Source organism: Seriola aureovittata, chromosome 15 (genome assembly GCF_021018895.1).
Source record: "Seriola aureovittata isolate HTS-2021-v1 ecotype China chromosome 15, ASM2101889v1, whole genome shotgun sequence".
Classification (NCBI taxonomy): domain Eukaryota; kingdom Metazoa; phylum Chordata; class Actinopteri; order Carangiformes; family Carangidae; genus Seriola; species Seriola aureovittata.
In genome coordinates, this window is record NC_079378.1 from 23709383 (window position 1) to 23736799 (window position 27417).

General features: G+C 43.1%; 1 protein-coding gene across 5 annotated transcripts in view; it reads right to left on the reverse strand.

The window, feature by feature from the left end:
• The window catches only part of specc1 (sperm antigen with calponin homology and coiled-coil domains 1), a 69224-nt gene that overhangs the window by 3178 nt on the left and 38629 nt on the right, over positions 1-27417 (reverse strand). For all 5 annotated transcript variants that reach the window (XM_056397196.1, XM_056397195.1, XM_056397197.1 and 2 more), the window contains 10 exons: positions 26661-26868; positions 25884-25957; positions 23902-24077; positions 19646-19809; positions 18251-18351; positions 18071-18146; positions 17221-17365; positions 14745-14847; positions 3754-3870; positions 970-1029 (listed from right to left, as the gene is read on the reverse strand). In XM_056397196.1, the coding sequence (XP_056253171.1) occupies positions 970-1029; positions 3754-3870; positions 14745-14847; positions 17221-17365; positions 18071-18146; positions 18251-18351; positions 19646-19809; positions 23902-24077; positions 25884-25957; positions 26661-26868 (1224 nt within the window). The remainder of the gene's footprint in view (positions 1-969; positions 1030-3753; positions 3871-14744; positions 14848-17220; positions 17366-18070; positions 18147-18250; positions 18352-19645; positions 19810-23901; positions 24078-25883; positions 25958-26660; positions 26869-27417) is intronic.

Here is a 27417-nt window from a genome sequence, read left to right on the forward strand (position 1 = left end):
GACAAATGAGGCAGGATCAGTTTTATGCCAAAATACAATGATTTCATTTCTGACTCAAAGAAGGACTTTAAAAGGTTCTTTGTTCACATGAAGGGGTTTTTGAATTTCTGTTTGTGTCTGTGTTTTCTCGATGGGTTGAGGGCCTGACATCCTGCACATGCCACCCAGTCACTGTCACTAAGACCTGATCGAACCGCACACACACAGTCCTGTGGAAGATTACAGTTTCTGCGGGTTATTTAAGCTTTTAATAAACGTAATGAACTGTTTCTGTTTGCTGTTAATATTTATTGTTAAAGAGACTTGACCCATTGGAAACCAAATCCAATAAACAGAAAACCCAGCCCAAATCTTGAAAGAAAGCTGAGTCACTTTCTTGCTTAAGGTTAAGAAAAGATAAGCTCCTCTCAGTCTCGTAACTCTCTGACACCAGAGACTACGTACTATAGATTTGCTACGATAAACTTATTCAGCTGCTTTACAGGAAAAAGATATGAAAGTGACTTTGTTTACATCATGGCAAAACATGGAAGCAGTTTCTTGCAAAGTCTAAACACTTCAGTGGAGCAGCTGGATGTTAGTGTGAGGAGAGTAGCTAATGTTTTCACAAACTACCTAAACTAATCAAAGTCCAATTGCATCAGAAATATGAATTAGATTCGTTTTTATCTTAGTAAAGAGTCGTAGATTTCCACTGCACACAGCTGACACGGGCCCGAGGCAAAGCAGAGATCCGGGGCTCAGTCACCGATATGACAGAGTTAAGCTCGAGACCGTGAGGAGGAGAAACGCTCCCATGAAATGGATGTGGGGCATCTCTCTTCTGAAGCTTCATCCTGACAGTTCAGCAAATCAAAGTGTACTGTTCCCAATTTGTCTAATCAAATGGGCCCTCTGTGTTATCTCTCCGTGTGTGTGTGTGTGTGTGTGTGTGTGTGTGTGTGTGACGTCTGTGGCAGCTAAACTCACCAGGGAGGGTTTGATGCCAATGCTCTCGGCGGCCTGGAAAGCCAGGGTCAGATTCCGGACCTGAAGAGAAAAACAGAGCAGTGGGTGCTGAGACACTGAACCTCGCTGCACGTCGTCCTGCAGCGCCACACAAGGAGGTTCAAACGGCGACAACAAGCCCACAAACACAATTATGAACCTTTGCAAACACACGACGGTCCAAAATGTCTGTAAGCCTTTGCTTGTTTGTGTAGCATTTCTGATGTATTATAATATCCCTGATGTTTATTTGATATGTGTAAACTTATACTGGACCAAGTCCCTGTAATAACAGACCCGTCTGTGACTCTCGTCAACCTCCCATGAATGAAATCCCGGTAGATTTAACCTCGTTATGAAACTGTGGAATTTGGTGCAATCACTTTTCCGCAGGAATGACGTGATGAATCACCAGCACAGTAACAAAGTACATTTACTTGAGTTCTGTACTTCAGTATATTTTTCCAGTACCTGTTCTTTCCTTGAGTTTTATCTTTTTGGAAACTTCTGGCTTTTACTTCACTACACTTAAAAAGACAAATATTGTGCTTTTGACTCAACTACATTTCTATGACGAACTCTTACTTTGAAGCAGTTTTTAGTCAGAGGAATGAATTTTCTTTTATTTTGAAAAATATGATAGACCATACACCGTGTTCACCACAGAGGAAAAAACAATCACAAACTCCACTGTCGGCCATGTTTGAACCTGTCAGGGTCCTAAGGTCCTGATGGAGACGTTAGATAAAGAGGAGGCAGAAGATTCTTCAAGTCCATGTTTGGATTTTTTTTTGATAAAATAAAGATTCCTTTCGTTTTAAATGTTTATTGTTTTTAACACGACCAACATTCATCACTACCTATAAAAAACTTTAGATAGCACATCGAGTTATTAAATGTTTGTTAAACAGGTTCTACAGTCAGTCAGTCAGTCAGTCAGTCAGTCAGTCAGCAGGTTGTTTCAGAGTCATCAGGTTCTGTAAATGTGGAACAACACAACATAAAAAAAAAATACTTTTGAATACTTTAGTATTTTAAAATCAAATACTCCAGAACTTTAACTCAAGTAAAAATGTGGATCTGTCCTGGGACTCCAGTAAAGGAGCGGTGTGCTTCGTCGTCCTCTGTGAATCACAACACAAACTGTCCTCAGAGGTGAGCACTGAACTCATCAACACTGTCCCTCTCATCCTGAGGTTCAGTTTTTTCTGCCTGTTGAGTTGAGTGGTTGTGACACTCACGTCCACTCCGTCATATTAACTGCCTGGACTCGTCAGCACAGCTGGAATAATGAATTAATAAATTATGAATTCTTAATGATCAGCTCTGTAGCTGAAAGAACAAACTTCCCCTGTTTCACCTACAATCTATAAATCCACCTACAACATTGTTTTCTTAAAAACATGTATGATAAATGTTGAAGGAGGGCATTAATGGGATTACTGGAAGGATGGATTATACTGGGGAGAGGTTGAGTGTTTGGGCCTCGGGGAAAGTCACTCAGCAAGAGTTATTAAAGCCAACACACATCTATTGAATTATTCAGAGAGATGGGCCACGCAATGTCTCTGTCATCAGCTTAATGTCACACATTCACACCAACAAGACCGTGTGCACACGCCTACATGACTCGTTTGTCACGTAGCATGTGTCAGGGCTGGTCAGAGGTGTTTATCTGCTGCTTTAATGCTGCAGCAGGGTGGAAACCCTGCGGTCCCCAGAGAGGAACCATATTGTTTGCAAAGTTACTGTGTATACCACCTGCAAGTCCACATTACAGAGCCGTCAACAATGAGCCATAGCTGCTGCCCGGTGCTCAGTATGTACAGTATGACTACACAAACGCTATGTTGATAATTCATCGTCAGGCGGTCGTTTAATGCTGTATGGACAATATGGCAGGCCTATAAAATGTAAACTACTTCATAAAAGAAGTCTGTAATGTGCAGCTTAACGGTGGAAAAAATGACTCCTGGCAGAATGGTTTAAAAGCATTACAGCGGTTTTTATTTGCCTCTTGGCAAACATGCATCTTCAGACCTTCACTGTATAAGCAGACTATTTTCACAGTTTACAGGTTCACATTTTCCACAAACAACCTATTGTGAATTAATGTGTGGTATTTTCTGGAGACGCAGTTCTGCGAGTCTCAGTCTGGGAGAGGACGACAGGAGGCTGAGCCTGCAGCTTGTTCACTCTGAATCAGAACACATTCATATCATATCAGGCGAGCTCCACCAAGCTGCTGTGAACAATTCACCTCACTAAACAAATGCAACTGCCTTCTCTCCACTCAGGCTCGAGGTCTGAAAGATAAATATCCTGATGAAGTCAGTTTTTCTATTGACTCCACCTCTTACACATGAAAGGATTTCCTCAGTAAAGCCTTTGGTCAGAAAGTGTTGTCGTACCCTTCGAGGGACTCTGTGTCATCTACCCTGAGCGGTACATATGAGCCCCTCTGCGCTGGAACAAACTGACACCAAACCTCAGATTTGTTCATATATGGATGTATGCATGAGCTCGTCTGGGTCACGATGACTAGGTCCAAGTATGCAAGCGTGCTGGCAAGTGGATAAGTGGATAAGGGGGTCAGAGGTGATGAGGAGTAAATTTAAGGGTTTGAAGAGAGAGTCTGTGTGCAAGAAATATAAATAAATATAAATAAACTGATTTCTGATCAGTTTAGTTTGCTTGATATGATTAACTGCTGGTGTGTGTGTGTGTGTGTGTGTGTGTGTGTGCAGTCTTCCTGCAGTTTTGTACCTTATCGTGACTGATGAGTTCCTGGTAAGGGATGTGGGCAGGAAGATACGTGTGCAAGAGGGCACAGAAAGCCAGGCCGTCACTCCAACTGCTGCTGAAGTTCGTCACATCTATATTCTGCAGAGAGATGAAAGAGGAGGAGGCAAAAAAAAAAATCATACAGCTTACAAACAAACCAAAGTCAATATCGCAACATGATAATGAGCTGAAAGTGCCCATAATTTGGGTGGGAGAGCTGATAAACCTCTTGAACACGTGAACAGGCCGTTAAAAAAAGCCATTAAGTCATAGAACGGAAACAGAATGAACTTTAAAATGTAGCCTCATTATCTGCTGTTCTGGGTCCTTCAGAGTGCATTAACGCCCGGTCGTGTTTCCTTCTGAGGAAGAGAAGGATCTTGTTAGATCCCCTTTAAGCCTGCAATGTTCTCTCTGATCTTTCCTCTGTGTGATGAACGTGCATAGCAGCACGTCCAGCCTGTTGTGCTTGTGTGTGTGTGTGTGTGTGTCCCGCAGAGCATCGTCACCTCGTACACTGTATGCGACATATTCAAGGTCCGATAAGAGTAGAAAGCTTGGAGGAAAAACTTCCTCCAGGCCATTGTTTGGCGTTGCAGGCTCCCTGTTGGATAGATAAGTTGTTTCCGGTGTCTTCCTCTTTTGTCCCTCTCAGGAGCTTTGGGGATGGGGTTCACAGACATGGAGACTGTCCTGAGTCATGGTATGTCTGTGTGAGGCCTCTATACGCCTCCCACACATATACCCATTTACACACTGAACCTGGGAGAGTCACTGCACTTTGATCCAGATCCATCGAGTACAGGTGGAAATACTCAGAGCCCTGAAGGCAGACAACAACAACAACAAAGCTACAACTTTAACACCTCACATCAAAAATATCAAAACACCAAACTGATTAGAATTCATCCTCTGGGGATCATGAATGTCTGCACAAAATTCCTGTCCAACTATCACAGCTCACTCTGAGCTTCAGAGCCGCTCTTCAGGAACCTGTGGGAGACGTCACAGAGGCTGCGTCCATCTTTATTTAGTTTCTGGGTCATTTCACGAAAAATCAAACATGTCAACTTCATGGTGACTCTACAGGAAAAGATGTGGTTGAGTGATGCTCAAACAGAACGAGCTCAGTAAGACGTGTTTATGCCCGATCCCAGTGGCCACAGCTGACGGCAGAGTGAAAAGGAGGCGGGTGTGATATGTGTAAATATGGACATTTTCAGTCTCTCCCGGGTGATATTTATGGTGTTGCACTTTTTCACAAGTGACAGAAATAGTGTCAAGACTGAAAAACAAAAACGAAAAAGAGAAGTTCAAACCCCGGCTCCTGTCTCACCTTCGCACTGCGGGTCGATCACGGTGCACAGCGTGTGGGGGATGTTGGGTTCATGGTGTCAGTAAGTTACAGAAATTGTCAGAGCCTCCACCCACCTCCCAATCCAACATCAGAAAGATGTGGGGGAGGCAAACGCTTCCAAAGGAGCGTACTGGCAGTTCCAATGGATCACCAAAGTCAGGGGAGTTTATCCTCAGGGCAACATGAATGTCTGTTTCATGGAAATCCATTCAGTAGTTGTTGAGATAAGGACATTTCTATCTCTCCAGCCCCTATGGCTAAAAATGACATAATACACACAAGTCCATTACTGTCTGATTGTGCCGCAGTGTGCACATGGTGGAGTTCCTCGTCTGCTTAAAATGGCTTCTTCATTAATGCTGCGGATATTTAGGTGCAGACAGAGTTTCCTGTGGATGTGCGTGGTACGACCCCAGCCAGGGTCAGAGTTCAGTCCGTCCAGATGTGAATCGCTGCTGTGCTGTTTCTGTACCGCAAAAAGCAGACACACGTAAAAACACAACAAGCACAACATGTGCAGCTGTTTACGACTTTATAAAAAAGGAGAATAAAGATAGTTTTTAAATTGTTTGGGATACAGCAGTGCATTAAATATCTCTGGGTACATCAGTGTGTCTGTACACACGGCATTAGCTCCAGTCAGATGCTAAAGATTGGACCTGCGGCCACGTGTTTGTTTGCTGTTGCTCTTCAATCCTCCCCCTGAGGACCACAGTCCTGCTGATTTTCATTCTATAAATCTAATCAGTGACTGATCCATACGTGTGACGCCAGGTGAATGTAATTAACTACCTGATAGGACAGAAAAACAGCCGAACTCTGGGTCCTGAGGACAAGAATTAAGAAACACAGCTTTAAGTCGCCGCAGTGGGAGGCAGATCAACCCCAGAGAGAAAGCCGCTGTCTCAAAAGTAACACGTTGGTTTGTTGTTACTGCCGGACTCCGTCGGTCTCCTGCTGACATAACCTGTGGTTGCCATGGTCACTACTGGTCACTGGTGTGAACATCTGACTTCAGCTATGTGTGATCCCTCAGTTATTCTTTTTTTTTCAACAGCACAGGGTCGAGAGACAGGAAATTGGGGGACGGAGAGAAGGGGAATGACACGCAGCAAAGAGTCCAACCCGGTCGCAGCCATGTAGCGGCGTGGCTCTACGGGGGTCAGGCCGTCCACCATTTTGGTTTGACATGAGATTTTGTTTACATACAGTAAATACCTCACTATCATCTCTCTCAATCTGAAACTGAAGGGTCTGAATGTCCCTCACAGCAGAGGATTTCAAAGTGAGAGGCGGGTGAGGTTCAGTGAACAGAAGGAAGTTATTACCTTGGTGTGATATGGTTCAGAGATGGTTCAGAGATACAGTAGCTTTGGGGAGTTTTTCTCTTTTTCTCAGAGTCAGAAACTAATAAAAGACTCAGGACAGAACTCGTCTGAAGTTATGTCAAACAGCAGTATTAGGATATCTTGGCTTAATTGTTGAGTGACTGTGGGAACAAGGAACATAATCATGATCCAGGAGTGAACTAAGGCGACAATCTCAAACTCTGAAAACCCCGTCTTACAGCGTACAAGTGAACATCTATGAACCTTTAACTGATTTGTTAAAAAAAAAACAATATGTGAAAAGTTCAGCCAATCGTTAGCGGCCAACTTGAAGCATCTTGGGATCTTAAGAAGCGTCTGTCTCATCTGAATGAAGCCGAACATGATACATCATCCTCGGATCAGGCCGAGAATCAATGAACAGTCACATTAACCAATCAAACATATCTTCAGAAACAGTCCCTCTCATTAGATACTTTGATATGTGTCAGTTAATGAACAGTAAAGAGGGATTTCTCTTCTGCATATAACACTGAGGAAATCCAAATTTCCTCCGGTCTTTGGTGCAACGACAGAGGCTGAAAGTGAGTGTTTGAATGCACGAGTCTCCTCTCCATCAGTCGCAGCCTGTCTATTATGTCTGGAGGGGAGACCTGTGCAGTCATGTCAGCCCACATTCCTCTCATAACTCCCCCCTGCCCTCTCTTAGCTGGCTCAGCAGCACCACTGGTAGCACTGTGTGTCTATGATGTATGTGCGTACTGACACACACACACACACACACACACACACACACACACACACACACACACACACACACACACACACACACTGCGGGGGACTGATAGTGGGTTAGTCCGACCCCAGCTAGCGAGACCAAGATATGCAATGACAAATAAGCTGATAAGAGAGGTTGCGGAGGGCAGCTTGTGTGTGAGTGTTGGGGTGGTCTGAGGAGAACACGTGCTAATCCAGGCCAGGGATGGTAGCTGTGTTCGAGTTCAGGGTGGGAGTGGGAGAGGAAGGGGGTTGGGTGGTGGAGTTCGCTCAGGGCAGAAAGAGAGGGAGAAGCATGAATGCTAAAACAGCAGCGGACAACAACAGCTCTCTGGGAGCCGGCTCAGAAAAGCAAACACAGCATCAAGCGACAGGAAGCGTCTCGCTCGGCACAAAAGGCAGAGCCGTCGCTTTTTAGGGCTCAGAGAAAGAGAGTATGAGAGAGAAGCAGGGGATTGTACAGAGAGACGACTGAGCAGAGAGAAAAGAAAAGAGAAGAGTTGATGTGTGTGTGTCGTTGCTTTGTTCTGACTCCAAGTGAAAAGGTCTGTGAGAGCATCAGTCGTCAAATTGTGGGTGAAAATGAACCTGGACCTGTTAATGGTAAAAAAAAAAAAAAAAAGACCCAGCTTATTCAAAACATCTCGCCAACGTCACAAAAAAAGCAGGCAGCAACATGTTTACAGCAGCTGGAGAAAACCTGCTCTCAGAGGAAAATTGCTAGATTTTCTTTTCATTTTTTACATAGTTCACAAAAGAAAACATGACGAGGGCTGCACCTTATGATTATTTCCTAATATAATTCCTAGATCACAAGTTGTTTGTCTGGCCAACAGTCCCACTTCACATAGAAGAGAGAAAAGTAGAAAAGCTGAAAAAAGCTGAAAAAAGCTGAAAAAAGCTGAAAAAAGCTGAAAACAGCGAAAACTAAACATTTTTAATAGAAAGAAACAGACGTAACAGACAGAGAGTCGCCTCTCAAAATCCTTGATGAATTTTTTTCTGTGCTTCAACTAAATGATTTATTGAGTCATGATGGAGTCGTACATGTGACTGCAGCTGCAGAGGACATTAAAGTCAAGGACATGTCGTATCCCGCCTGGACGACATATCCTCTGCTGTAAACCATCAGAAATGGAATTTGCAGACGAGCTGGAAACGAGCCAGACACTGAACACCTCACACACAGCAGGCCGACACTGTGTGTGTCAATATGTGTGTGTGTGTGTGTACTCTCTGCTGCCACATGTAAATGCTGTGGACCGCTGTCAAGTCAGTAGCAGGGATTAGAGCGCCTCTGCTGTCACACCGTCATGACACTTGACACCCAGATGTCAATATGCCATTAATGTAACATTGAGCTCTTACTCACAGTTCAAGAATGTAAAAACTCCAAACAACAATGCAACATGCGGCAAGCAGCTGGGGATGGAGGACAACTGTGCCACACAACACACACAACACACACACACACACACACACACACACACACACACACACACACACACACACACACACACACACACACACACACAGTCTGTGAGAAAGACATCAGTCTGAGGAGTGAAGGCAGGCGACATCAAGCCTGAGCGTCGTGTGACTGATGAACTCGTCTCGGTTTATGTCCTGTCACAGAATCTCTCTACCTCACCTCAACTGAGTGAACGAGACAAACAACCAGGAACGACCTGCCGGAAACCAGCTGAAACAAACTGAAAGTTAGAAATGGAGGGACAAAAAAAAAAAAAAGACAGATGAAGGGGGCAGAGAGGGGGAGCACGCCATGATGGACCTTATACAGTGAGACATGGTCATGAGCAAACACAGGCTGAGAGCCCAGGCAGGCGGGACATGCAGGTGAAGACAGGGCAACAGGACAGGTCACAGAGCTGCTGTCCATAGTCTCTACATATGGTGTAATGGACTCATTCTACACACAGGAGAAGATGAAGAGTGATGAAGAGTGAGGAAGATGACACTGGTCAAAGAGGAAACGAGCTCAGAGATCAACTGTGCCGATCTGCCTTAGATTAAAAATGTTCACCTCTCAGAGATAATCTGAATATCAAACTTCTGAGATTATAATATTATATTATATTATATCATTTTATATTATATTATATTATATCATGTTGTTATGTTATATTGTTATATTATATTATATTACATTATAATTTTTAATATATTGTATTATGTCATATTATATTACAGTATATATTATATTATGTTATTCTATGTTATATTATGTTATGTTATGTTATATTATATTATATTATATGTTGTTGCACTGTAAGATCTAATAAGATTTACTCCTTTGGTACCAACCCTTTCAAAGTAAAACAAACAAAAACACAGCTCTTGAAGCACCTGAAGCCAGTTTGAGTTGGTTGTTTAACACATTTGCAATTGTTGGATGAAATCTGGCTCTGGTTCCTTTGTGGTTTAAACTCACTTTGTGAATCACTTGAGAAAAAAGCATCTGCCACATGAATGTAAACTGCCCGTATGGAAAATGCAAAATACTGTTGCTCGTCATTTAAAATATTGTTTAGATTTAAAACAGCACATCTCTGATTTAACAACACCCACAGCTGTGCCACTGATTTCATTTCTATAATATTATCCCTTCTTCTTTTACGACTTTGTGTCTTTGATCCCCAGTAGATTCACATTTTCTTAACTCTTCTATTGTGTAGCTCGGCTTTTCTTTTTGCTGAGCTGGTCTGACACTTCCTGGACTTCTCTCTGTGCAGGATATCAACAGTCTGATCTGATTCAAAGAAGATTGCAAATAAGCAAATTTCTCGAAATGTCACAGTGGTCCTTTAATTAGACAGCGCAGCATTTCCTGCCATTGTTTTGAGCTGAGCCTCTTAGTCGAGCCAAGTGAATTTAATAACCACTAACCAGGTGTCAAGGGTTGTTCAATATGTCACAAGCCGAGTCGGCCTCAAGGCTTTTTGTTCTCACATTTCTGAGGATCAGCATTTAGAAATTATGATTATTGATGATTTTAGGAATAAAAAAAAAACAATACAGCAGATTTTTAAAGACGTTTCAGTCATGTTCAGCTGCAGTGAGCCCCCTACACGATGAGTTGTAGTGAGTTATTTCACACTGATGATCTCACTCACAGCGATATTACTGTTAATACCACATTATTAGAACATACAGTAACGACTACTCTTTGAACTCCAGCTCTCTTCCCCTCCTCGATGTCTGACCTCCACTCCACACTCGCCTGGGGGTCCCATTCCTGTCTCTTCAATAGCTTTGTGCATGCCTGCGTGTGTGGATGCGTGCGTGCGTGCGTGCGTGCGTGCGTGCGTGCATGTGTGTGTTTCCCAGACGAGGCCGGATGAGCTTTGCTCTGTCAGGCCCAGCTGAGCCTAATGTTCAGACCCTTTGCTCATTGTTCCCATCTTGAACAAACAGTGCATTTATTTTTGTTTGGCTTCTTTGGTTAATTGAGAAGAAAAAAAAGTTTAAAAAGTGTCCGGAGCTGTCCTAAATTAAGACATCAAAGAGCCTGATAAATATACAGTAGGAGGTTAGAGTGTTTCCCAACACACCAGACGTTCAAGAAAGCCACTCGCTGATGGCCACTTATGGAAAACTGAAAAAACAACAAGTCGACATTTTGCTTCCGAACACAAAACGACAGCTGTGTACAAATAACGCAGAAGGATGCACAAAAGGTTTTGACAAAAAAATATCAATTTGCTACTGAAAACTTTATGGCTTTATGATCACAGTTCATTGCAGTCTGGTTTCTGTCCAACAGCAACGTAAAGACTTTGAGATGGAGAGCAGGAGGAACACAGAACATCCGGTTTCAGGCCGAGTGTGGCCCGTGACTGCAACACGCTCTTCAGAGTCACATCTTACAAGCTGCCTTGAAAACCAATGTAACAGACGTTGTATGAAAGCGGTCTTGTGTTTCAAGTCCACGTCCAGTCCAGCGCTGACGTGCACAGGATCCCATGTGAATACTAATTTCCGGTGAGAGGCCCCGTCAGTCTCTCCCACAGGGCAGAGTCAATCAGAAACCAGCTTAAGGTCTTCACTGATCGATCTGTGCTTCCCAGAATCTGACATTTAAGGTGTGACGGAGTCTGTCTGGGCTCACGTCTCATCCTCCGCTGAGAGATTAACACAGGTCAGCTGCTCCAAGGACCAGTGCATGGTGGGTAAATACACCCCTTCACACACACGCACAACGTTTTCCCTAAGGGATTCAAGGCTCTTCTACTCTTTAGCTGTCATTAGCATTAGCTGTCAGTCCGTCCAGACACAAGATCCATACAGCAGATGCAAAGCCACACAAACATGTACACACGTACACACGCACACACACACACGCACACACACACACACACGCACATGCACACACACACACACACACACACACACACACACACACACACACACGCACAGGGCTCGGCTCAGTTGGATGCATGATCTGAGGCACGTAGGCCATGGTCACTCCTTTCACTGTCACCTATGTGCATTAAACAACCGGCACAGCCAGAACCACGTTACATCAGATGAAACAATAATGAAGGCGAGATGAAGCTGCGTTCAGCTTCTTTGAGCACATCATGCATCTGATTTCACCCTCTCCTTGTGATGATCATGAGCACTTGCTATTGATCACAGTAAACAGGCCAAGTGTGACATCGGGCTTCGAGGCCATCTATAATCACACAGATTTGATGCGTCCTCGGCAGCTATCTGAACCTAAACATTAAATAATCTCCTGACGTGATTACAATAGCTCCCGTTTTCTGTTTCACTTTAATGAGACCACTGTTTGACCAAAAGGTCTGACAACAATAGGACTGTAATAACAACTGGCACGGGGCTGAACCCCTCCCATCGGCTTTGTTCTCATCTCACACGGCAGCTTTTCTGGCTCCGCGCTGGCAGATGAGCAAGATATATGAGCTTGTTTCCTGACTCCACCGTTTGGAAACGAGAGAAGGGACGGAAAATGAACAGAGATGGTCGAAGGGCCTCTTCAAAGTGACCATTAATTATGTAGACTGAGGAGGCCGACATAAATTACAACTGGGTGACTCCACACTAAAGAGCCAATTAGTGCTGAGTTATTACCTCTGTGACCTTAGTCCACAGCTGAGAAGAGGGGGACCGCCAAGTGAATGTGGCTGTATTGATAAAACTCACTAACCTTTGTCAGAGCAGAACAGGAGCAAGACAGAGGGAGGGAAAGAAAAAGTGAGAAACCTGGATGCAGGTGTATTTCAGACACCCTGTGTCTTCCTGTCCTGCAGCTACACACTGTATGACAGATCAGTCAGTGTCTCTGGGTCTCAGGAAAGTACTTAGTGGCTTCCATGTGGAGGGAGCCCTCATAACACTGCAACAGCCTGACCTTTCCCCAGACATATGGAGCTCCACACGTCCTCTGACGGGAACCTTTTCCCCTTATTTTGCCACAGGACTCCAGAGGGGCCCGTGGTCACATATTTTCTGATGCATGAAACTTATCTCGGTGTAAATAATGCGAAAACTGTAACGTCACACACACAAACAAACAGAAATCCCTGAGGAAGGTGGAGGAATTCCCAGGCAAAGAAGAAAAGCTCGAGAGGAAAAAAAAAGAGCCATAGAAAGTTAAAGAGCAGATTTATAAAATAATGGGTTAGATTATCATCAGTCCTTCGAATCAAAGTGGAAGGGACTTTTTACTCAGTGTTTTATATAATGTTGAGAAGTTATTTTTTCTCTTTAGATAAACAAAACAATTATTCTGAACACATTAGTAAGAGCTGCAAATCAGAAATGCAAACACAAACGTCTCATGATGAAATGCCCTTAAGGTGGTACAGTGTAGGGCGGTCACAGCTGTTCTAAAAATAGAGGTTAACTGCCCGATAGTCTGTGAATTAATCCAATTACAGGTCAGGCACATGGAACACATGGAGAACATGCACAAACATAAAGGATCACAGCTCGGATCAAGCACAGTTACTCCAAGCAGGGACTGATTATGCCACAGACTCAAACACTCCTAGGAGCCAAATCTTCTTACTGCATTCCTGATACTTGCAAATAATCGCACTATGTTGCTAAACCCTTTGTGAGAGGGGATCACAGGTTCCATAGTTAAATCCAGACCAATGGGAAAAAGGCTCCATTAAGGGTTTTGTGTCGCTGGACCCCACTGTCCTGAACTGAACTGGGATTTGCAAATCCATGCGGGTTTTAGGTTTAAAAAGTGGTGAAAAGTAACTAAGTACATTCACACAAGTGCTATACTTGAGTATTTTCATTTCATGGTACTTTATGTTTCTTCTCCACTACATTTCAGAGGGTGAGTGCAGGGTTTTCTCATGAGGGTAAAGGGAAATATTAGTTCTGCAGCAGTTTTTGTTGTGAACGTGCTCCGTTACTTTACAGTTGATTCAGTCTAACGGTCTGTACATCGGTCCAGCGTCTATCATACACATCACCAGAGCGGCTGTTGGTCAGCAGCAGTTTTATCTCATCTGGTCAGATGTTTCCATCACAGAGGATCTGCTGTGTGTGTTTTACCAACACCTGTGCCGTGTGACCACCAAACACCCGACCTCAGACGAAGGGAAGGTGACTCAAAGTTCACTGAGCAGGGCTGCGCCTGAGAAATAGGAACTATTGATCTGACAACTCATCCAGTTATTCAGACCATTTATCACTGGGGAAGCTGGGCCTATTTTTAGCAGTTGTCATTAAATGTGGTTTTGCATAGTTGGTCAAGTCAGAGCCTCAAGCTATTAGACTGAGCCTGAGCCTGAGCCTGAGCCTGAGCAGGACAGAGACACAGTCAGTGATGTTAATAATGTAAATAATCTTCTATCAAACTGCAGTAAACTAAAGTTCGCAGGATGGACCCAGTCTGCCTGCTGCTAAGAGTTTTAGCATTAGCTAACTGGCATGCTGGCACACAAACATGATGATTACATAGGCAAATCTCTAATCCCTCCGGGCTTAATGGGCTCCTTAAACTGGATATTAGTCGGGCAGCTAAGCCAGCTGATTGTCCGCATTTGGCTCCATGGACACAGGGAACACAGATGGGAACACAACACAAAACAATGCATAAACAAATGGACATGCATAAAGACAAGGCGGGCTATAAAAATACACACACGTATAAATGCAGCGTGACTGTAACACTGAGGGCTTCGCTTGACTGTTTCCATTGCCTCTGTGACTCGGACTGTGAGATGACAGCTGGGTGAATGGTGTGTCTGCAAACACAGTAATGTGCCACTATGGTCTAACACCTCAGTGATAACTACCGGGCCTGAGGGCATAGACAGAAACAATACTGCATCTGTGCAATATCGAGGGAGGCAGTGGGTGCTATCATTTCACTTTTAAATAAGAACCTGAAGCGTGTGAGACGAAAATAAAACTGTCAGACAAAGATGCAGAGAAAAACAGGGTGTGAAAGTGAATGGAGCCCGCCTTGTATTTGAAAGACGTCTCTGGCCTCTGATCCCTACCGGATAGCCTTCTGTTTTCTTCTGGCACCACTTCAGTAGAGCGTTTCTCTTAGATCCTCCATACTCCCGCGCCAGTGCAGCCAAGGGGTCTTTTCTTTCCACACTGTCACCATGGAAGGATAAACCACAGTCACAGAGTGAGACAGGGAGAGAGAGAGAGAGGGACAGTTACAGCATGTCATCAGTATGTGTCCAAAACTAGTTCAGAAGTGGACCTGATGTAAATCCCTTCTCTTTTGTAAATATAGTTTTTTTAGCTGGTGAAAGTTAAAAAGAGTAACCAGCTCTGTTTACAGCCCGGAGGGAAAATCTCTGAAACAACACAATAAACAAATGATGTTTTACAGAAGATCACAGCTGAAACGTACTTGTCTTCAAATAACACATGCAGTATGTGGCATTAACATTAACTGTATTTGCTATGGATCTAGAGACATGTGATGATGACACTGTATCACTGCATGTACCATGATGGAGAAAGTCAAAATACATTCCAGCAGTAAATTGTTCAGCATATTTGTGTTAGAGTTCAGAGTTGAGATGAATCAGAGGTCAGAGGTGTGAGTGAAGCTGTATACAACCCAGAGACTGTCTCTGAGTTTGGTCTCCCTCCTGTGACTTACAGACTCTTACAGACTGACTTACAGACTGACTTACAGACTCTTACAGACTGACTTACAGACTGACTTACAGACTCTTACAGACTGACTTACAGACTCTTACAGACTGACTTACAGACTGACTTACAGACTGACTTACAGACTCTTACAGACTGACTTACAGACTGACTTACAGACTGACTTACAGACTCTTACAGACTGACTTACAGACTGACTTACAGACTGACTTACAGACTCTTACAGACTGACTTACAGACTGACTTACAGACTCTTACAGGCTGACTTACAGACTCTTACAGACTGACTTACAGACTGACTTACAGACTCTTACAGACTGACTTACAGACTGACTTACAGACTGACTTACAGACTCTTACAGACTCTTACAGACTGACTTACAGACTGACTTACAGACTGACTTACAGACTCTTACAGGCTGACTTACAGGCTGACTTACAGACTCTTACAGGCTGACTTACAGACTCTTACAGACTCTTACAGACTGACTTACAGACTGACTTACAGACTGACTTACAGACTGACTTACAGACTCTTACAGGCTGACTTACAGGCTGACTTACAGGCTGACTTACAGACTCTTACAGACTGACTTACAGACTGACTTACAGACTGACTTACAGACTCTTACAGACTGACTTACAGACTGACTTACAGACTAACTTACAGACTCTTACAGGCTGACTTACAGGCTGACTGCACCATTGTGCGACACTAGGAGGAGAAAAGAGCAATGTTTACGGCGGTATTGTTCAGAGGGGCTGCTCCCTGGGGTCTGTGCTGCAGCTGAGGCCATGGGAAGACCACGAGACACGGTCATTGCTCTGAGTATGGTAAACATTTCACACGTCACAGCGGCTGCGCTGTTAAATTCATTAATCGTCCATCTCATGCACCGCGAGGCCAGAGGCAGCGGGAGCGTTGTCCAAACAAATACTGCAGTGATGCAGCCGCCATATCATAACAGTCAAACCATACCACCAAACACGGCAACACACTGCTGCTCCTCTGCCGTTTGGGAAGAGACGGCCCCACACATTTACATTAATATGCAGGAGCAGCAAGGAAGACAGATGCTGGAAAAACATCTGTGGCTGTGGGTGTGACCTTTAACGATGTATTGTGTACTGTGAGTACGGACGGTGGAGAGCAGGGAGCTGAATGATGACAGGATACCAGAGGAGCTGAGGATGGACAGACAGGCTTTGGAGTTTCAAGATAAGAGTGTGAGTGGTGCTTATTATTAATGTCAACAGTACGGAGGTTTGAAGCCGAGGGTGTTGGTATTTGTAGTATTTGCTTGAACCAACTTCACTGTCTGACTGTGACAACACAGAAACCTGAACACTCAGGTGTCATCTCCCTCAAACGTAACCTGTTACAGTCGTACCTGCGGTCTGTGTGTGAGCCTGAATATCTCCAACACGTTCAAGTATCGTTTTCCTGTGCAGACCGCTCCTCTGTGTGTAGGTCAATAATGCCAGAAGTCAGAGGAGGAAAGTGTGTTTGCCTAACATGTGACTCTCTTCCCTTTCTGATAAGCAATCGCCGCATTTACTGTGTTGAAGCCACCTGTGTCACATCCAGGCTTCTGGCAATAAAGGTCGAGCAACTCCAAAGTCCAACATGCTGTTACTTAAAAAGGATAATACACTAACACCAAAACCTTCCATCAATCAGCTCAAACAACAATGCAGAAGTGAATTATTATTTTAAAACAAACATAAGATTTGTGGTAAAAATTTTCAGAATAAATGTTTTGCTGTTTTCAAAGTAAGGGAGGAGGAGCTGAATTATCTCACAGGGAATTGTCAGAAATAATTAGCGGGTAATCCCACCTGAGTTTGCTGTTGCCTCGGTTGTAGCTGAAGGATGCTGTGCGGCTGCTGAGGGAGACGGGAGTTTTAATTACAGACTCCAGGGATGGACTCTTCCTCATAAGGCTGTTCGGTTTCAGGTCTTCCCCGCAGCCCGACATCTTATCTGGGGGATTGAAGAAGGCGACAAGGGGAAGGAGACAGAACCAGATGGATCATTATAGACTTTATAAAGCACATCTGGTTAAGTAAGACTGCAAGAGAAGTATGGGTAAGGTATAAACATCCAAGAACAGTGCATGAAAACAGAAACAGAAGAAATGGAAATGGAAAGTGAATTCATGTGCGTAGACGTGTAAGAAATGTCACTGTGTGGTCCTGAGGTCCTGACTGTGAATAACCTCTGCCTTTAGTTTTCAGCCTAGTCTTCCTAACACTCAAACTGAGGTCTCTGTCTTGGCAGAACAAGTCTATACTTTAACCACTACCTGTGCAAAGACACATCTGAAAAGCACTGAGCAGAGAAATCTAAAAAAAAAAAAATCTGCACTTTGATGCTGAGGTGAGTGATTATGTCTCAGCCGTCTCATAAAGGAAGCAGCTCAAACACCTGCTGACAGTAGATGAGCTCCTCACCATAAAATCATAAAAATTACCCACAAAAACAAACGTGGACGGATGTTTGCATATAGTAGTTCCTCTTCATTTAACTTTCTGTGTGGGCTAATTTCACTCGACATATTGGCCTTACTCATTCCTGACTCATAGCAGGACTTTGGCAGCGAGGCCCTTTATTTGTTTCTGTATGACTGATAAATGAAATATGAATTTACATGTAAATGAAACACCTGAAACCGTCTGCGTCACATACCGTGAGGATGAGAGAATTCTCCCTGATTGATTCTTTTTTCCAATGTCTTTGATAGCGGCTTTATGTACGAGTGTCTCTGAAGGAAGGTAAAAAAAAAAGAAAGAAAGAGAACAGTCAATTGACAACAATTTCACACACAGGAAGTCTTTAATTTTGACAGGAAAATGTTTTGGTGTGTACCTGGATGGGGGAGACAGCAGCAGCAGGCGCGGTGCGAACAGGAATCCCACTCAGCGGGCTCCTCGGTGAGGAATGCATTTGAACTGTGTGACCCGGTCCATCTGAGAGACCGGACAACAAACAGCTCTCATTGGTTACTGCATCAAAAGATCATTTCTACTAAATAATTAACACATTCATTCTGAGACTTAACGATGCTACAGAAAGGACGGGCAGTGTATGGGAGCGTCTCTTTGTTTAGATTACAGACGGCCACTGTTCCTCCAGTACAAAAATAAATAAATTACAGCTGTTTGTAGCTTGGAAGCAACGAAAGGTTGTTAGAAAATGGCTGTAACATGTTTTCACTACATCTAAAGATTATACAAAGAGTAAAAGAAGCAATGAAGTGACTGCAGAGTTAGAACAAGGCCTGTAGTAGAGAGTGATGCATCAAAAGTAAAAGGTTTGTGGAGTCACTATCAAACACTGTCAAGTGGTTTCGTTTTTCTCTGATCAAACACTCAGTGTCCACTGTATTAGGTACACCTGTACCAAACACCTGTACAGTCCAAAGCAATCCAACACAACTGCTCTGCCATAAAGCCGACCTTTATGATGCCTGTGACGCTCAGTTTTAGTTGGCTCGGTCACAGAGGTGTTAATGCAATGAAATGTTTTAGCACAGAAGTCATAATTGGTCTTGATGTTGTACTGAACGGCATTATATTATCTTGTGTGTGAGTGGGAAGGACGAAGGAAGGAAAAAAAAGAGAAATACTTATAAATTAAAACACCTTAAAATCAGTTTTACACACTTTTGACGTCATGAAAAACCAAACATCGTGAGCTCTGTACGGAGCGATGTTGCAGCAGAGCAGTTGCATTAGATTTTACGAGTGAATTTAAAAATAAAAGAGGCCACCGTGTGTATATTTGTTTCCATCCCTCTATTCATCAGCTCTTCCTGTTTATCCTTGTGAGTTGTGGCAGGACTGGAGCCAATCTCAACTGACAGTGGCTGTTATTAAAATTAAAGTGCTGGTATTACTGTTTGTATTAACACTAATGCATTTGGGAAATCTACTGTACAATAAAAACAACAACAAAAAATGTGTTCACCTGACAAAGCGAGCTACAGCTGTATTCAAATCAGCACATTAATAATTAGAATATGCTCTATTATATAATAAATACTGAACTTTCTGCAGATTTACTGATTCCACTGACAGACAGAAACATTCTCCAGGTCACTTCAGGCCACACAGTCCGGCACAACTGCACAGGACGTTGGTCCAGAGAAAATGACAGATATGCAGCAGCTGCTCTCCTCTGTAGTTACACTGCTGCAGTGAGGGCCTGCGTGTGCGTGTGTGTGTGTGTGTGCGCATGTGTGTCGAGGTGCTCGCTGCTCACTCTGTCCAACAGTATCAAAGGACTTAATGAGGGATTTGACAGTAGCTCCGGGCTCCGAGTCGGCATCTCCGCTGGCGTCGGCGGCTGAGGTCGGGATCACGGAGATGCCACACCAGTGACGGCTGTTATCGGAGTCGGACACCCTCACCTCATCACCTTGGGACCTGGCAGACAAAATGAACATAGGTTGCTGTGTAGAGACGTACACAATACACACAAGAGACGGCATGTGAACTGGGCTTTCAAAACCTTCTCTTCACTGCTCTTTCTTATGAGATTACCTCCTGATTGGAATGAATGTATATTGACGAGATCATGTGATCACAGTTTGATCTGCAGAGCTGTAAATAAGCGACGACCGGCTGCAGATAGTCAGATCTAAATTAGGAACAAAATCTGAGCAATCCAATCATCAGGACACTTTCTGCCCATCAGCCCTGGTGAACATTGGACTACAGGCTCCAGAGTAAACAAGGATGTGGAGTGTCTTTATCAGTGATGGATGAGGAATGAATGACAAGTGAGTCTGTCTTAAACTCAACTCACCTCCAAAGAGTGAAGACAGAGAGAGAGAGAGGGAGAGAGAGAGATACACAACCACAGATGGACTGGTGTAATTTTATTTATTCATTGTCCTAATGAACATCAGTCAAACAGACGTACAGTACACTGCTTTGGAAACCAGTCACAAGTTCTTTCCGAGTCTTTCTCCGAAGAATAAATTAACAGCACATTCACTGTATTGTTCATTAAATGGCTTCACTACAGACAGAAAATGACCTTTCACACTGTTACCACCTCTTCTTTTTCTCCATGTTGTTGTTTTCTTTTTGGGCATATCCAAATGTTTACATGTTGAGCACCAGTACCATCATCTGGTCGAACAATATGGCTTTTAATTAAAAAAAAATGCACAAATTGAATATCTGTGATAAAAGTTGGACTTTTAAGTAGAACCTGAGATCCTGAAACCGTGAGCCATCGTGTTACATCACAGAATGTCCTGTAAGGGTTTGGCTCAATCGTGATAAAATGACCGTGCGTGATAAGTGACATATCTTACCACATCAAAATGAGTGACATCGCAGGGTTTGAGTATCTGACAAAATAAAAAGGGTGTTGAAGATAATCTTTAAATATATTTAACATAGTGAAATCTAGATCGATCGATAGGGAGGAAGCGTCGGAGCCTCACGCCACCTCTGACATTCAGATAAGTCAGATGTGGTTGATTCTATTATCAACCAAACAGAGGTTTTCAATCCATACAATGGGGTCCAAGGGGTCTCTGACTTTTGGACCTCACTGTATATCTATTGTCTATCTATAATTTGTCAGTAAAAGTGAAATGTTAGAAACTCATCATTTGACATCTGCTTTAAAAGGATAAAAATAATCCCTCCAGGAACCTGCGGCACAGTCGTCTTGGTCTTTGAGTTAAAATTGACCGTCAACCTTCTGGTTGGTTTGAGGTGAGTAAAAATGACTCTGAGGTACAGCTGTCAGTGTTTGTGGCAGTAATAAAAATCTAATTTTTTGGCAGTGCTCTGGTTCTGCCGGCACGGATATCGCTCTGCTTATTTTATCTGGCAGAAAGACATCATCATAATAATACGGTATACATTACCGTGTAAATGTAAGATAGACAAAGAGAGCAGAGGATACACAGAGGATCCACATGGAAGTCACCTGTTTGTGGTAATTGTGTGTTCTGTAGTGCCATCTAATGGCTAAATGTGACACCGCATTCACTTTTACTCCAACTACAGAACAAAGACCAAACTTTAGTTTTAAAGTAAAGTGAAGTTTTGTTTTTACAGATCAGATAAATGTAAAGTTTTAAACTAAACAAAGAGGTCAAAGTGACACTAATTTGACTGATACAGAGATAGAAAGAAAAGAGTCACCTAGTTTTTGAGTTATGTTAATTCTGCTGCGTTTTTCTTGCCTTGAAACATGGATTTTCTGTCTTTGTCGGCAGAATGATGGGAACCTTCACTGTTTCAGTTTCACCACTGGCTGAACATTTACCAGTATTTTTCATACTTCATCCTGTTTTGTTTTTTTCTGTCACAGGTCACACACTTCCTATCTTCTCAACTCTCTAAAAAGGCACAAAGCAGCTTTGCACAGTATAAAAAGGAGAGTCTCTCAAACATATGGCATTTCTTCAACACAAGTCGAGAAAATTACAAACATAAAAGAGTACATTCATCGAGAAATAAAAACACAGTATTATTATTCAACAGGTTCCAAAATGTAAAGAGAGAAATGGAAACCAGACTGTTTGTGTCTGCACTGCTCACTGTGGCTTACAAAGAGACTGGTTCACCACGTTACATTTTGAAAGACACAGAAAGCCAATAAGTGCAACAATAACACTGTCTTCACTGGTGCTGAGGTGAGGGCACTTCTCTAGTGCCCCTCTACTGCCGTCTTGGTATCAAAAGTGGCTCCGGTGCTTATTCTGCAAAGAAGAAAAGAAGGAAGATGAACGACTGTGAACAACGACTGCATAAAGACTGTTGTAAACATCTACATGTGCATCAAACATGTGCAGCAGAACTAGGGACTTTACATTTCTTCTTTACATCGTTGTTATGAAATGCAGACCTCTGGGCACTGTTGGATTCTTTTAAAACCGCTCCATGCATACCTCATTGGATTAATAAGGTCACTCATAATGTCAAGTGTGACTAAATCACCCGGTGATGAAGACGCTATGCAAATGTATCTGAAGCAGATGATGCATAGCATGAGTTTAACCCAGTCATGCCGTACAGACCATCCTGCTATTTAACCAAAAAAGTAGGAGGGTTATTCATTCAAAGAACAGCAGGTGGCACCAGATACATCTACAGGAATGGCAGGTTTTAAAGGACCAGGCAAAGCAAATCAAAGAGGTAAAGACAGTCCTGAAGGTGCAGTCAGCCAGCATATGGAGAGACAGACAGAGTCAGACAGGCTGAAGCAACAACACGAAGCCAAACACAGAGAGGAAGGTCAGTGAGCAGCAGCAGCAGCAGCACACAGGGCTGAGAGAGGGCTGACAGGGCAGGGAACTCACCTGGACTTTACATAGGGAGGCTTTTCAGAGGGACATCTTTGACAGAGTCATCACAGGGAGCTGCTGGAGGTGGGGAGCGGACGTAGCGTAACAGCTAATCTTGGGGAAAGTTTGCTGATTTAGCCATGGTCTAAAACCAGTAATATACTGTATATGTAATGTACTATATTCACCAGGACTACATGGAATTTGAACAAGAAATATTTGGTTTTAAACCAAATATTACAATCTTATACAAACTGAAACTGCTCTCATGAGAGGTGTGAGGTGATATCGTGTGAATGACAAGTGGAAATCATTTAGAGATCATTCGCTTGCTTAAAGAATTACACCATGACTGGCCACACAGATAAACAGAGAGCTATACAGAAGCAGGTCTAGACTTTGCCACAGGTATTGACCTGGCGTGATAATGAAAGACAACACTGTCAAAAACACCATGGCATCTGCACGCTCAAACACTTATATACATATTACTCACACACAAATCAATGCCACGCGCTTTATATATACATCAACCACATTACTGCATGGCCACAGTGCAACAACACTACATGAAGTCTTAAAAAGCATGATACAGTTGTGTGCAACATTTTCAGAGGGGGCCGCGTTACACTGGCTCCAGTGTCGGTTTGTAACACACTTGGATCAAAGCGGCGTCGAGCACATCTGCCTTCTCACATAATGATAATCTCATCTAATAAAATATGCAGTAGTTTATTGTGAAGTATGAGGTATGAATGTTACTACAGGGCAATGGTCAGTGTGGAAGAGGGAGACAGAGAGGGCAGCAGCTTAAAGGAGTAGAATACACAGAGGGAAATACCACAGGAGACTGCTCATTTACCACCAGAGTCTGCCAAATCCCAGGGAGAGAAACTCTCAAACACCAAAGATCTCATCTTGTGAAATACCAAGATATGAACTAAATGATTCTCTCCTGCTTTGATACCAGATAGGAATTTTACAAACCTCTTAAGCAAGAGATTCTTGGGAGTTAAAATTATAATATATTGCTGTTGGCACTTCTTGTATAAAACATGGAGGATATGGCAAGACTCTGGCAGGTATCTCATCTCCACATTGTGTTGAGAGAGAAAGGAACTGCAGCCCGATGCTAAACGAGGGGAGCCCAGGGAGGGGTGGGGTTTGGGGGGGTGGTGGTGGTGTAGTATGGTGGAGATGGTACCTGACTCCCTGCAGGGCCTCCAGGTCTGCAGAAAGCTTCGCACTGCGATCCTGCTCCTCCTGCAGCTGCCTCCTGAGTGCACGCAGCTCCTGCTGAGCCTCCACCTTGATGTCATTGGCCACCACCACCGCCGTCTGGAGGTCCGCCTGGAACCGGCGCCACTCCTCTTTTTCATCCTGAAGACACAAACACATGGATGTATACTCTACAGGTAGATGCAAATATAAACACATACATGCAAAGTCATAGAGTCAGTAATCATCAGCTGACACAGGAAATGATTGTGAACACTTGGATTTAATTGAATGTCAGCATTAAAAAAATAAAGTCTAACAATAAATAAATTAAACCTGATAAAGAAATGATTCACAAGCCATTTTAGTTCCTCGTGTATTTACTAAAGACACTGGTAAAGCATTTACATTAGACTTTGTATGACTGTTTTCCACATTCTGTTAACAGCAGTTTCTACTTCTTCAATAGAGATCTGTGGAATCAAAACATTATCTCAAACCAAATTTCAGAAAAAGAAAGTGAAAAACTCCCAAGGCTAAAAAGAACAGTCTCTGAACCAAAACAGACACTGGAAAAAAGAACTGCAGATTTCTCTCAGCACTGAGGTAAAATATGTGGGTCTATATTCAGCGTTGTAAAGGCAAAGATCAGCACGTCACAGTTTTTCTTTTGGCATTATAACCTCAACATCAAAGGCTTGTACTGGATGCTGTTTTCTACTCAGGTACCTTGATTTCTCTTGGGAATTTATGTCTTTTAAACTTGGAATTTACTACTAGGTTTTTAAATTTTCAGCATCTAGTAAGACTTGGGTGTCCATGAATCAACAATCAGGCAAATACAAGAGGAGATAAAAGGAGTTAAATGGCCATGTGCAATATCCAAATCGCAGGAGCTGCTTTTTTTAAGGTGAAATGTGTCACGACATAAATGAAGCATCGAGTGTTACAGACACGCCCCGGCCCACAAATCTTATTCTTCAGATGTAAAGGAACATGTTTGTTTGGTGCAAGACCAAACAAAAAAAAATCACAATCTAAAATAACTACAATATGATTATTTTGCACATTGTTCAGCCCTAGTATCAGGTGAACTCGATAATGTCCGATATTATAAAACAAAAAACACCTAACAGAAGCGATGTTCAGAGAAGAATACCATGGAGAAAACCAGTGCCTGCCAAAACACACACTCACTGAACAGCCTACCTGCATGTTCCACAACGCTACTGGAACAATACTCGGTGGAAAGATTCCTCCAAGGTCGAATATTTTGGCACACAGACAGGGAAAAGCTGAGCACTGGAACATCATCCTGACCTTAAAGTGCTAATCCAACTAAAATGCATTGTTTGGGTGTTACTAATTCGCCATGAAGGGATGATGGATGGCTGTAAAACAGACGGTCACTTGGATTCAGAGAGTGTTGTGGCAGAAAAGGCCATTAAAACTTCTACGTTCATCTTTATACTCATTCTAACACTGAGCGTTTCGCCGCAATATGGCTACTGCCCCTGTGTCACACTGCTCCTCCTCACAGCTCTTCCGCCCCGTCAGAGGAGGCACATTTCATTTCTAAGTCAGTTTTTTTTTTATTAAACGTCTGAAGGTACAGAGAGAGAGAGAGAGAGAGAGAGAGAGAGAGAGAGAGAGAGAGAGAGAGAGAGAGAGAGAGAGAGAGAGAGAGACAGGAAACGAGAAGGGAGATGTTGTTACACATGTTCAAAGTTCGATCAGATCTCAGGATGTCACAATCACATGTTGCGTGGTGAAATGACCAAAGTGAGTCACCAGGTCATTTGACCTTTTGAAACTGTATATCATCTTTAAAATAAACATTTTTTGCTTTGCTCACAGTTGGTTTGTGTATTCAGCCTGAAACGCTTTAACGACTGATTAAAAAATGAATCATGTCACCACAGATGTTATAAAGCAGCCAAACGGGTCTGAATGTTGAAGCTCTTTTACCTTCATCTGTCTACTGAAGACTTTCAGTTGTCTCTCTGCTTCAGCTTTCTGCTCCTCCAGCTTTTTGGCAAGATCTGCAAAGACAAAGTCGAGGTTTTGAGAACCTCTTCCCAACCTTTGCACTGTAGACTAGAGTGTAGATCAGGCAGAAATGGTGGAGATACAGCAGCCAGTCTAAAGCGTAAAGGCTCATTTACCTGCAGTAACAAGAGTTAGATCTGTTTAGAAATGTTTCTGGTAGCAATCGTAACGGTGGAGCAATCTGATCTGATTCATCAACAGTTTGAGGACATAGAGTAAAATGTTTCCAGTCGTATTTCCCAACTGCAGTAACTGGAAGTCAAAGACAGATGTGCTACAGTGTCCACTAATTTTGCATCTCATTGTCACGTACAATGCTACAGCTGCAGCTGCCGTCTCATCTCGCTGCGCTGCAGGACAGAGTTCAGCAGATCCTTTGTCCTCACTGCCATCGGGCTGTTCGACACCTCAGCCGTGGGCACCACTCATCAGATCTAAACTGCATATACTCTATCTATCTATCTATCTATCTATCTATCTATCTATCTATCTATCTACATTCAGTTTACAGTTTATAAGGTTAGTTATATGGTGCACCTAGCTTTAACTAGCACAGTTTAATTACAACAGCCCTGTCTTAAATGTATGACTCTTATAATGTTCGGTAATGAAGGTGTTTCTAATATTCTGTCCACACCATCGATACAGATAAGACGATACTAAACATTAGAATCACTGCCAGTGAAATGAACATACTCTCCATGTCCAGGACGGCTTGGTTGGTGTGACAGTTGACGGCCCTCTGCTGCTCCACCTGGTCCTCCAGTTCAAAGATGGTCTCCTTCAGCTCCTTCACCTGGTTCTCAGCCTGGATCCCGGCCTCCTCCAGGGAAGTCACCTGGCTGCCGAGCTCCTGCTCCCTCCTCTCGGCCCACTCCTGAACCTGCTGGCATTTGGCCTCCACCTGTCCCAAAGATTAGTAAAGATGCTGTAAATAAAAAGCTTCATAAAACAGGATGATGAGGAAACCACTCACACAAATTTAATTCAACCAGGCTAAATTATGTTACGGTATTTGTCTGATATGTTAGACTGTTTAGTCTGACGAAAACAAACCATTAGTTTTAATTTAATGACAAGCAGTAACAAAGTAAAAGTAACCGTGGTGAATCTAATTAGCCTTAATACGTTGCATGTTTTGCAATGAGACAGACTGCAGATTAATACGCCAGTGCTTCCCAAACATGGGATCTACTTGGCGGCTCGCCCAGGCAGATTAGGACCCACCCAGGTAGATAAAGTCATTCGGTTTCAATTTAGGAAAATCAGTAGAATGCCTTGTTTCACTTTTTTCAAACTCTCTGGCCACACAAGTTGCAGAGTGGAGACGAGCCCTTTTCACTTTTTCCTTTTTTTAAAAGTAATTTTTTTTGGGCCATTTCATGCCTTTATTAGATGACGGGATAGAGGAGAGTGACAGGAAATGGGACAGAGAGAAGGGGATTTACATGCA